At 43.2% G+C, this 13,225-nt stretch overlaps 1 protein-coding gene across 4 annotated transcripts in view; it reads right to left on the minus strand.

The window, feature by feature from the left end:
• Positions 1–144: 144 nt before the first annotated feature.
• atp2b3b (ATPase plasma membrane Ca2+ transporting 3b) overlaps positions 145–13,225 on the minus strand; it is a 49,917-nt gene continuing 36,836 nt past the window's right edge. For all 4 annotated transcript variants that reach the window (XM_034591956.1, XM_034591959.1, XM_034591957.1 and 1 more), the window contains one exon: positions 145–5,114. In XM_034591956.1, the coding sequence (XP_034447847.1) occupies positions 4,599–5,114 (516 nt within the window). In that variant the 3' untranslated portion in view covers positions 145–4,598. The remainder of the gene's footprint in view (positions 5,115–13,225) is intronic.

Below are 13,225 nucleotides of genomic sequence, written 5' to 3' on the forward strand. Positions count from 1 at the left end.
CATTCTGCTGTGGAGATCACGTTTTTGTTTACTGCACATTACAGCCCCTCCACAGAAAGTGCAGGGGATCTCCGGAGTTCAGTGCATGTCTGAAAGCAGCTTAAGTCTTGTCATTTTCGTGAACAAACAACACAGGACCACACAGACTTTGTCAAAGTTATTATTGTAGAATACTTTGATGTATTTTTTCTTTCATACAGACAAAAGGTGTTGGACTTAATTCCCATTAAATTCTCTTAGATTTCCGTACAGATTTAGTCTACAGTATACAGGTGTGTTCTTTCTCATATATAGATATTTATTCGCTTAAATAACAGGCAGGTAACTCTTTAATATATTCAATAGTCTTTATGTTTTTGTTAGTTTGTTTTTCTTTTTTTTTTAACTTTTTTTGGTCTTTTGTCATTTCAGCACAGTTAAGGCTGCATTTTCTGTCACCAGAACAGCTCTGCATTGTGCAAGAAGTGGGGACCATTCCATACACGATATTTACAACAGTATGTATAATGAATAATGTAAAACCTTCATTTCTTCCCATCGCAACATGGCAGTAAATACTGGGAGCAGATCTAAAAGGGCAGCCTAAACAATGTACAGAGACATTGCACTTCTGCAGTCTCTAGCTCTACGTCCCCCTCCAGTTCTCCATCCTCCCTGGGTCCCCACTTTGTCCAGTCCTTTAGATCATAATGAGGTACAAGTGTATCTCCTGTTCTCTATTTACAGAGTGGTGTCTCTGGTCTTAAGAGACTCTAAAGCATCTCCGCACCTCTGCACACTTCAGGGGCTGTTCACTGGACAGAAAACACAGCCCTCAGAATATGCTCGGGAGAATGTGCAACTGTCTTTTTCCATCAGTGGGAGCACCGGTGGAGAAAATTAATAATAATCATAATAATCATAATATACAAGCGCTTCCATTTAGTTGTTCCTCTCTTTACAAAAAGCAATAGGATTAAAAGAAAGGAACATCCAAAATAAAAAAAGGTGTAACAGGAACATAGTACCTGTAAATCAAAGATGCACATGTGCACATTTGGGCGATCTGTACAGTAGTGGTGCAGTTGTACAATTTATAATTTTTGATAAATATAATATATTCTTTTTCACATTGTGTTTTGCCTTCTGTGAAACTGTCTCACAACATCATGATGTAACGTGGCTGGACGGATGGACAGAAATGGCTTGAACTGGACAGTCAAATTTACACCACTGTAGATTATCCCCCTGTTGTTTAGTGTGTGTCTGTGTGTGTGTGTGTGTGTGTGTGTGTTTTCTTTGTGTAAGCCTGCAGAAAGCACTGAGAGAGTTGTGCTAAGAGGTGCTGAAATAGAATAGGATAGACTTGAACAGGATGTGTGTGTGCGTGTGTGTGTGTGTGTGTGTGTGAGAGAGAGAGAGACAGCAGATGTGGAGAGATCATTGCACACAGTAGTGACAGGAGCCTAAATGATTTACCAACACATAAAGAGTGACATTAATGATACCAAATGCATGCTTCAAAACAGACAGATCAATACAATGTCACCACCCGCCCGCTCCGACGGCTCGGGTCAGGGTGGCGACGATGATGATGAGCATTCAAGACAGAGTTCTGTACAGGAAAGGGTGTTCCCAGAGAGCCCTGCGTGCATCCTGAAACAGAACTAGCAGGACAGACATGTTCTCTCACTGTGTTTTCATGTGTTACCATCCCTGTCAGACAGCACGTCTATCATCCTACGGCTGGGAACAACTGTTGATAAGGCAGTCTGTTGCATATCGTCTGCCCTCAACTGTCTCTGGTGGTGTTGGTGGGGGGGCCCCCGGTCGATAAACTCAGGGAAGTTGACAGGGGGGGGTGGCTGAGGGGAGGGGAGAAGGAGGGAGAAGGGGAGTGGGGGGAGGTTGTCCAGGTTCGCATTGCATTGCAGTCACGCTCCGAGGCAACATGAAGTCAGCGGTTCACCCACACCTAGTGCAACATGGGATACAGGCGGGCACTCTCACACCCGGTCTGGAATGTGATGCGGTTGTCTGGAATGTTATGTCATATGGAATGTCGTGGAGCTCGGCGAGGTAACGGCGGACTGTGCGCTGCGCCCGTGTCGTCACATGGGTGGCTTTCCAAATGTGTTCGGTGATTGTTTTTTTTGTCGTTGTTTTTTTTTTGGGGGGGGTGCTCATGCAGGGTGTTAAGACCTTTCACGCAGGACTGCTTCGACACAATGTGGGAAATAGGCTTACAAACCTTCTTACCAACAGTTGGATGAAAAGACTCACTCTTGTGTGTGTTTCTACTGTGAGACTGGAGACATGAGGCCTGGCTCCATCCCGAAGTAACACAATCATTTAAATTGTTTCTCATTTACGCAAAAAGCTAAAAAAATCATATCCCATGCGTCCATCATCACCTCAATTAAAGAAAAATATTATTCAATTTTTTTAGTCAGTAGTTGGCAGTGGTGACAGTCTGAATGTGCTGACTGACGCTACTGCAACAATCCCACTTTGATTTGTTGATTTGAATACCTCCTGAAAGCTAAAATTATATTTTTTAGACTTTCGTTCAACAAAGAAATATCTGATTTTTAAAACTGAATTGGATGCATTTAGGATTTTTTCAGCAACATTGTTTTGTTCTACAGATAAAAAAAATGTATGTTAATTTGTGAGCTCTAGAGGTACTGTTTACTATTAACAAAGCCAGGCTAGCTGTTTCCCCCATATGCTCTGCTACACTAAGCTCATACTCTACGGACACAAGAGTCTATCTTTTCATCTAACTCTGAGCAAAAGAGAAAAAAAGCATATTTTCCAAAATGTTGGACTGTTCCTTTTTATGTATCCCAATCAGTTTATCGTACATCATGATGATGATGATGATGATGCACAGTTCAGGATGCGCAGACGTGACACATAAGCTCTCATTGGTCATACCTGATAGAGCTGAGTGGGCTTTGGGCCTAAAGCCAAAACTGAACAGATGTTAGACATGGGCTTGATGAATGGTCGCTTTCAGCATCAAACAGTGATTTGTTTCCCCCTTGTCTGTGAAAATGACAGATAGAACAAATGAAACAATCTCTTTGTCCACAACACTCATGGAGAGGGCAGTGGTGCATGATGGAGACGACCCAATGGCACATAAGCAGGAGCAAGTTCCAAGTGAGTGCATGTTAGTCTTAAAGGGCCATCGCCTGTGCATTGTGTGTGTGATGGCATTTAAAGGGTTAATGCTTCACAAGCATTCAGCTTTTTCGTCCAAGAAAAGCTGAAACATGCCCACACCCACCGACGAAAGACCAGACGAGACCAAGTGAGCGTTGCAAACGAAAAACACGGACTGAGGAACAGCAAGAGAGAAGAGGACATCACCTGCGGGCTTGCCCCAGAGGATGTCCGGAGATGTTACCCATACTCACACATCATTTTATCAACATGGCAAGAGGCTGTGAATAAACTTAGTGCTGTATGGGGCTACTGTATGTATACATATACACATCGAAATCGATGTGAGGTCGCACACTGTGTCATCTCAGAGCAGGATGGACAGTGTTACAGATAACAGGTCATGTGGACTCATGGGGAGGCGTTCAAGGATCGGACAGGTTGGGCTGAACAGTGGTGAAAATGGAGAGTTCTGTGTTGTCGCTTCCCACACACATTCTGATTATATATACATACATATACATATGTAAGTATATGTATCCCCTTCCTTTTCTATTTACTATTAGGTTTAAAAGAACAGGATTTTTGTTTGCCATTTCTGTTTTTGTTCATTTTTTTTTTTTCAGAAGAGACAAGACAATACATACACACTGAAAGAGAGTGAAAGAAAAGGAGAGGGCGAGAATAAATAAATAAATAAACCAATGAAAAAGAAAGAAATGAATGAGCACCGTTATGCTGAGGAATCAGAAGATGGAAATGACTGAAGTCTAGTTCAGGCTTGAACAAACCCTTTTACTTAAGTCGTGACTTTAAAGTGGCCGCAGATAAATGATGGCAGTGGTGACAATGGTGCCATGTGGATGGGTAGGTGGGCAATGAGAACAACACTGATGAACACCAATAGAAACAGAGTGAGGCAGCCCCCATAGCCACATGGCCCTGTTCTGCTGAAGCGCTGAGGGATGTCATTTTGTTTTGGGATGTCCGTCCCCCCTCCCTCCCACCGTGCCCACCGTCACTCAGGACAACCCAGCTAGAGCGGACCTGTGCGTATGTGTGACGAGTGTGCGTGAGGTCAGGCAGGGTGAGGTGGGCAGGTTCTCTGAGGGGGGGGGGGGACGGTTGACAGATGGGGGGGCCAGTGGGTTCGAAGGCGGAGAGGGAGATGGAGATGACTGTTGCGTCAGGGGGTCCGATTGAGAGGGCCTGGAGCGAGGGCAAAGGGAGGGAAAGTCGCAATGTTCTCTGGGAGTTGCGCGCAGAAGTCTCAGGCCATTGTCCTCTCCCTCCTGTGCCTTCCTCGTCCTTCACTCCTTCCTGTTAGCTTGTTGTAAGGGAGATGAAAATGTCTTGTGTGTGTCCTCAGCCCTCTCTTTCACTCCCCTCTCCTCCCCCTACCCAAGACTCCGTTCCCCTTCTCCCCCCCAGACCCACGTTCAGCTCAGTTATAAGGAGGTCTCCATGCAGTAGAGATGGGCCAGATGAGGGGCAAAGGGTTTCACCGGCCTGTCCCTGCCATGATGGTTATGGTGGTATTGGTGGCGGTGATGGTGGTGATGGGGGCTGCGGCTGCTGGGAGTAACTGCATTGGTGCTGTTGTTGTTGCCGTGGGTGACCATTGAACTGATGCTGCTGCTGCTGCTGCTGTTGTTGTTGTTGTTTCGGTTGCACGGGGTCACCGGGAGGCTATACTGGCGATAGGGGCGAGTGGGGTGGGTTCGGGCCGGGGGCTGGGGCTGAGTGGGAGGAGGCGGCGGCTTGCGGAGGGCCGGGTGCAGGTGCTGGTATCTGCTGAGCTCTGATTCGTCGTCCACGTCAGTGTCGTCGATCAGCGGAATGTTGTGGATGAGGTCGTTGATGAGGAACTCTGGGTGGGCCATGAAGTTGTGGATGGAGTTGCGGGATTCCGGTTTCTCCCGGCCCTCGTACAGCGAACTACGGAATGCTTTCACCACTCGCATCTGCCGGAGGGAAGGAAGACAAGAGAGAGACCACAGGAAAGAGAGAGGAGAAAGTCAGACATAAAAAAAGAGTGAAAAGAGAGACCAGGGAAACCCATGGGTGGACAGTCTTGTGTCCTCCAGCAGACAGACAGAGAGACAGACAGACAGACAGACCAACACTCAGGACCAGGTGGCTACAGTCACTTTATATAAGATTACTTCTAATAGTCACATTGATGTTTCAGTGGGTATTGTTTTAAATGTTTTTGAGAGCCACAGCTAGCAACCAGTTAGCTTGGCTTAGCATAAAGACCAGGAGCAGGTTAGATGCCCCCCCCCCCCCCCACCCAGGCTGTGTCCGAAATCACAATAAAGTCCAATATATAGTGAATTTGCCAGTTAGTGTTGTCCGAATGTTTAGTGATGTTCATTGTATCCCACAGTCCATCGTGAAAACTAGTTTACAACTGATGGTCATTAACTAAGCAATATATACCATCATGCATTGCGCTCAAGGCATTACAGGGAAAAAAATTGCGGAGTGACGAGAGGAGAGAGGGCAGCATGTCTCAGCCTTCTCTCTCTGGTGATTCTACTGCCTCTTATTCCATCAAAAATATCTGAATTATCATGAGGATAAAGGCCATCAGGTTTATATTTGCCGGCATTTTTTTCTGTTTCAGCGTCAGTCCATAATATTTCCAATCGCAGTTGTTTTTTTATGTCCGAGAGAAATCTATGAGTTGTGGCAGTAAAATATGTAAAGCAGGCGAACAAGTTTATTACTACTTTTAAACATGGTCATTCAATTTGCTTTATACCTCCAAGTATTTAAAATGTATTATGGACTATCAATGTGCCGAGTTGTGTCAAAACGTTTTTTTGGTTGAAGATGAGTTGATATATAGTCCCTACATAATGAGTTATTGAATGAGTGATTTCAGACACAGCCCCAGTATTTATGCTAAAACTAAGCTAACTGCAAATGGCTAACTCCCGGCATGGAAGCAAATGTGAGAAGATTAAGAAGAGGTCCTATTCAGGCCAGACAACTTCAGATGAACTTTAAGCAGAATTCTATCTCATAACATTTATGACTTTGATCAGACAGGACCACATGTTGGTATTAGTTTGAAATTATTACCAGATTCAAAGGCAGGTGTATACACAACCTCACCTTGCTAATCTCTTACAGATCTCATGAGTCAAATTTGTCAAAGTGACTTTTCAAACTTGAGTCCACCTGACCCTGTATGTCTCCAACAGACAAAAGTGAAAAAAACAAAGTGTTTTAAAATGAGTTGGCTAATGACATGTTTTTGTCAGTTCTTCCACACCAATCAGACCTCACGATACAGGAGTATTCAGTAGCCACCATCACAAAGACCACAGAAGCTGCAGACACTTTACATCATTCACACGTGGCGTAGTGTGCGTGTGTGTGTGTGTGTGTGTGTGTGTGTGTGTGTGTGTGTGTGTGTGTGTGTGTCAGGGGTTAGGGGGTTTGATACAGTATGTGTGGGGAAAACACTCATTCCTCAGCATATTGGACCACATGCATGCATACACACAGATGAGGGTTGTTGTTAAGTGCAGAAGGACAAGAAGCGGGGATGGTGAGTGTGTTAGTTTAATGTACAATAAAATAAGAATTTGCCAAGAACCTATAGCAGTGACCACACCACACAAACAGACACTCACAGACACACACAAACATGCATGCAGCTGTGTAACCGAGTGAACCAACAGTTGAGTTGTTTCCACATCGTGCAGCTTGAAGGTTGACGTCTGCATGCATCGGACTGCTGTCGATCATGGGCACTGTTTGTTAAATAAAGCTGCTTCATACACACAAACACGACAGCCGGACAGTGAGTCAGTCAGTCAGCATCTCTGCACTCACGCACACACACGTGCAAAATATACTGCGGCCATGCAGCAGTGACAGACAAGAAGAGAGCAGAGTGATTGAAATGATGATGATGCTGATGATGAAGTTGCTGCAGGATATAAAAAAACAAGTCTTGCAAAACTGAAAGGTGACGTCACAGAGAATCAGCAGGTTAGAAAGGCATGTGATTGGTTAGATTACTAGAAACTGAAGGTGATTGGTTGAAAGGCCGCAGCGAAACTCAGGCGTCAGCCCTGTCACACATAGAGCGGCAGCCAGGTCATGCTGAATCAGATCTTTGTCACTTATGCTCGCTTTCTCTCTCCCGCACTCTCATACACACACACACACACACGCACACAAATCAGAGTGAGGTCTATGAGTGTACTTCAAGGCATATTATGCAGTGTATGGTGTATGCGTGCGTAAACACATTCCTTTGCCATGGCAGTTGGTCCATGCACCCTTTCCCCCCCCAAGCCCAAACAGAGGAAAAAGAAGCAGCATGAGCTCAAAAGAAACAGAGACCGTTCAATGCAAATATACCGACAGGCACAGGCAGGCAGAGCCCTACATAGAGACAGTTTGGCCAAATGAGATCAACAGAGAAAAAGCTTTGTGTCGACTGCAACACAGACTGGAGTCCAAACTGTGACTATGAGAGGTGGATGGTTCAGACAGCTGAATGGAGATCAGTGCTGCAGTTGGCCAAAGTAGGAGTGGTCTCTATATATGACTCTGGCATATATGATAGATAGACAGACAGACGTACATACAGACAGACAAACAGACAAACGGTCAAGCAGTAGGTTCAGTGCTTATCTGTTTTTCCAAAGAGCCTGTCAGACAGCAGAAAAACACCTCATGCAGACTGAGAAGGCTTCAAAATGTTACTTTCTCACTTCGTCAGCGCTTGGTTTGTTTTCATTTTGTCTCCTTGGAAAGAGTAAACTTTCGAGTATATAACGCCCACAGTGTGACCAGAGAGGCCAGGAGGTCAGGGCACTGCTGTGTTACTTATTTCTCTGACCCACCTCCTTCTCTCTTTCCCTCTCTCCCTGTCGGCTCTTTCAGCAGCGCTTGATGGAAAAACGATGACGGTTAAAAGAGGGAAAAATAGGTGCCGGAAGGAAGAGAGGCTGCTGTGTGCAAAACAAGTGCTGATGAGAAGAAACTGCAACATAAATACAGGGAGAAGCTGTGAGGTAGATGACTGGTTAATGGATCCCATTTGTCACCATGTGTCCCAACGGTGAGCAGCACCCACCCTCTGATATGCGATGACTGAGCTATAATCCATAGCAACACTTCCCTCAATTCAAAGCAAACCCTCCTTATGTCTCGGACTTGCATCCCATTTGAGGAACACAAACTGAGGCAGAGGCTGAAAGCAGAGGAGCTGAGGATGGATTTGAGAATTGGCCTAAACATTGTATTCCTCCCTTATCTATTCTGAATTCTCACATTTGTCTCTTTTCTTAAATTTTCTGTAACTGCAGGTAGATGGAACTAGCTCAGTCTGAAATGAAAACAAACTGGATCCATAGATCACTTCTAAAGATCAAGAGGGATCACTAAGGTTCAGCAAAGCTCAGGTTGATGAAAGCATGAAACTGAGGCATCCAGTTATATCATTTTTCTATTTAATAATTTTTGTTGTTGTTTTCTTTTAGAAATACCTGGACTCTTTTTAAATCATACCCATTAATGATGGATTTGGCTGAAAAGGTCAAGGAGGTGATAGTGTCAACGTCAGAACTTCTATCCTTATACTGTAACGGACCACTGCCAAGGATGAGGGCTGGGTCTGCTTTGCAAAGAACTGTGGTTAGTGGTGTAAAGTAATGACCCTGAAGCCTACTGAGGATGCAGAAGTGCAGGGGGAGAGGCCACTCTGTCTTATGAGAACACATAGACAAAAATTTGTAGCATGTGTTTGTTGCTAGAGGATTCTCAGACTTAAAGGTAGGGTTGGTAAGTTTTCTGAAACACTTTCTATCTTATTTGTTGCAACGTATTTGTCTTCACGTCCAAATAAATAAATAGAGTCATCTGAGAAAATAATGCCCAAATATCCTAGTAATAATTGTTACTGTCAGTACTTTTTGTCTGTAGTATAGCTCCTTAAATAGATTACCTACGTAAAGTTCAGTGCATGCCGTTTTATTTTATAAATTTAACCAAAATTAAAAGGTCTTTTGACTTTTGATGACCTAGTCTATAATGTCAGCAAGCCTGTAGCTTGAATTTAAATTATAGATTAAATTAAAAAGTTAAAATTAATAGTCTAGACGCCCAGAGCTTTCAGACATGCAGTGAACTCTGGAGAATCCCTGGACGTTCTGAGGAGGGGCTGTATGTGTGAACGCAAATGTACGAGTGAGGGTGCCCAGACTTTCTCCAGAGTTTCTCCTGCGAGCTGCCCAGTATGAACTCCAGAGAATGTCCAAATGCGCTGATATGAGAACACAGCAGGAGATCCTCGTCTGAGTGGAGAATCTCCCACTGCGTTCCTTATTTGTGTATTTGTGTGACTTCCGGAGAATGTCTGGACCCAATAATGCGGCCATTCTCCTAAGTTTATGTCTGAAAACGGCTTTAAGGAAGAGTCGAGTCCTGCAGATGATGTGACCAATTGCAGTCCTGAATTGTCAGGAATGACTCCTTAAAAAAACATGTCCTGGATAGGTCCTGGAAAATGATTTCTTAAAATGAGTGGGAACCCTGAAGTGTATCCTGCTCTTGTTAGTTTTTCCAGGATCACCAACCCTAGCTTTAAGTATTAATTGGAACATACGTGAAGGTTTTTTGGTGCTGTCACTAAACCCCATGCAAAGACCAAAACCAACAGTGTTTTAGTGCTTCTTAAATTCACTCTGACTCTGCTACAGTCTGTAACAGCCAGCGCCAAGCTCCAAGGTTTCCACTGTAGACGTTAAGCATTAAAAATGGGTCATTAATGTTCCAAATTCAATAATTTCTTAGTTCGTTGACAGTTTCCAGTCAGAGATTTGATGCACTACTAGATAATTATTTACATCAACGGGACAGTGTACGTCGTAGGGTTGGATGTATCGACAAAAGAAGTCATAGCTATCAGAAAATAGTTCCCTCCATTGCTTGAAAAAGGTTGTCGGGCATTAAATCAGAAGTTAAAGAAGATAAACCGAGTATTTTATTGCATAACAGATAAACTGAAACAAGATGCTGTATACAAAATAAGGGCTCTGACGGCCAAGTACTTAACTCAGAATGAAACCCCCAAAATACTTGCATCATTTATGAATACTGAATATTCCTGTGTGGATCATTCTTTTGTTTCCTTTCCTTTCAAATTATTAGCTTTTTATTTTCAATAAATTGCTTTGAGTCTTTCAGTCTGAATTTAATTTACTGTATTTTCTTGGGTTAAAGCAGCTCCCTACATAACTAATGGCATTATTCCCATTAGCCTCAGCTCTACTTTTAAGCTTAATGCTATTTATCTTGCTAACAGGACAAGATGGTGGTCAGCATGCTGACCTCTCTAATGCTGCTTTCAAATGGGATTGTGTTAATCGTTTTTATGAGAAGAGTCACTTTGAATGCTCCACACTTGAGGAATTCACAACCTCATTTTGAATTTAATTGGATTCTATTCATAAAGAGTTGTCTTAGTATTTTGTTAATATGTCAGAAAATGTTTGATATTCTCAACAGCCTCATTTCTATGTAATTGTGCCTTTGTAAATCCTATAATACGCTATCCCCCTGTTAGCTTGCAGTGCCTCTGCAGCATCCATGTTGCTGTTGCCTTAAACACCAAGCAAACCGTGTAGACAACCTTCAACAATGTAACAATGAGTTCCATTTGAAGGCAGCATTTATGCAGTAGGCCAGCAACACTATAGAGTTATAGAACATTTTGGGGATTTGGTTTGGATTAACAGACAATACTTGGTAACAGGATGCACTCAGTATTGGTTCTGGGCTTATGATGGGATTTGTTGACAATTAGAAAATTATAGAATATCACCAGACATATACTTTAAGTCCAATCAAGTCTAAAAAACTTTTTTGTGGCTACAAATTTGACACTATTACAACTCTGCTCTCTTGTGTAAACACCGTCCTGCAAGCTGACGCAAAGCAATTGTAGTACAAATTATTTAACCACGGGCTGCCTCCATACAACAGGAGGTTTTTGAGAGAGGAAAACCCAGGTTACATTAAAGTCAAACTTAATGCTCGCTCATCACGATCCCTCCATGTATCATTTGTTAGTCCAAATCCATTATGTTCATCAAGACTGTGTCATACTGCTGCTGAGTAACAGATTTGGACTCAATACGCATTTTAAATTAAGAACAAATTATTGTAAAGGCAAGTAATGAGCTATAACTAAAGGAACATGAAACCTAGTTCCACACTTTGACTAAACATCCCTCATTCATCATCTTTGTCAAAAGTATTATCCGTCAGAGGAACCAATTTTGCAGCTATGTCCAGATCTGAATAATAATTTTACATTAATAATAAATGATTGGTGATAATTGATGGAGAGAAAGATGTGACTACCTAAATAAAACACAGGTAACACATAGTGTCTGTGTAGACTGATCACAATAGTGAGGTGTCAGCAACGCCAGGTTGGGCCTCTTTGTAGCTACACCTAGAGGTGATGGAGCAACATGGGGAGGAAGACTGCGTGGAATGGAAGGAGGGAGGGATGGACGGAAGGGAGCAAGGAAGAAAGGAGAAGCAACTGAGAAGACAGATGAAGACCATCAAATGAAGAGACAAGCGCAAGCTCACGCATGCATGCACACACTCAGACACCAGCATACAAGCACAGGTGCACACGCTCACACACTGACACAGACACACACAGAAGTCAAACTACGGCTCTCGGGTATGCCAGCAAATGCACCCACGTAAACACACTTGCAAACAGGCACGCGCAGAACTGACATACAAAGAAATCAAGAGAGAACATGAGGGATGGACACTATTCTAGTAAGGAGATGGGAGGATGACATAAAAGGGATGAGGTAAAGGACAAACTAAGATTTTTAAAAAATGTAATAAAAATAAAAATGAAGAGTAGCTTACTAAAGAAATCTTTTCAGTATGCTACACAAGAGCCTGTATTTAGATCTGATAAAAATCTAAATACCTCTATAAAAGAACAACGCTACTTATGAAGAACAATTAGAACACATTTCCCAGAATATTTCTGCAAACAGGGAACCTGTAATATCTCATAAATATAGAGGAAAAAGAAGAGAACTGTGATGGAGAGAGAGAGAGAGAGAGAGAGAGAGGAAAAAACAGGCCAGACAGAGAAAAGTCAGGACTTTTTGGAGACGTCAGGCCAAACTTGTGACTTCGGAGCTGGAAATACTGTTACAGAAATAACCAGTTGACAACAATTGCAGCACCGGACAACAGTGAGAAGAGGGAGAAAGAAGGCAAGAGCAATCGAAGAGGAGAAAACTTCTTTTGACTGAAGTATTGGAAACAGCAGTGTGTTATTGGGCTTTTATACTCGAAGGTTTACAGTTCAGAGAATTGCAGAAGCCATATGAAAGCCATTTGGTAATGAGTATGGATTCAGTGAAATCTAATTGTCTACAGTGTAATAGGAGTCATAGAATAGTTACAGCAGGACTATATCCTCTTGTTTTTCGACAAAAGAAAGGACACTACTCCTTTAGATAGAGATTACATCTGGGGTTAAACACAGTAACCACGCTTGACCTCATTCACAGACAGGAAATAACACATGGTGCAGGAGGAGTCACCATTTGCTCTCTGAACTTCAGGATGCCTTCTGGACTTGTCAGACTATTTCAGTCTTCTTTTTGGGCCTTTATACATGAGTCACTTTCTTTACAAACAACTCTGCTCCATTTCTTTCAGGTCACCTCAGACAGAGAGAGAACGGCAAGCTGCCTCCTGCACCGACCAACACTCAACAACAAAACGGATTCTGGACTGGCACCGGGACTGGATTTGGACCAGACCAGATCAGACCAGAACTACACAGCCGGTCAGGACTGGGTGCTGTTTGAAGGGGGAGAATAAGAGAAAAGAAGAGAGGAGACATTGCACACAGACGAGCAGCGAGCGAGCCGGAGGGGACACAACCATTGAGAGTAAAAAATACTGCAGTCCACGTGCCGTGCAGCAGAGTGTGTGTTTGTGTAATGAATGGGAGTGTGTTTGTGTCTGAGAGAGAAGGTGACTGCAAGTGTGT

This window comes from Hippoglossus hippoglossus, chromosome 7 (genome assembly GCF_009819705.1).
Source record: "Hippoglossus hippoglossus isolate fHipHip1 chromosome 7, fHipHip1.pri, whole genome shotgun sequence".
NCBI lineage: Eukaryota > Metazoa > Chordata > Actinopteri > Pleuronectiformes > Pleuronectidae > Hippoglossus > Hippoglossus hippoglossus.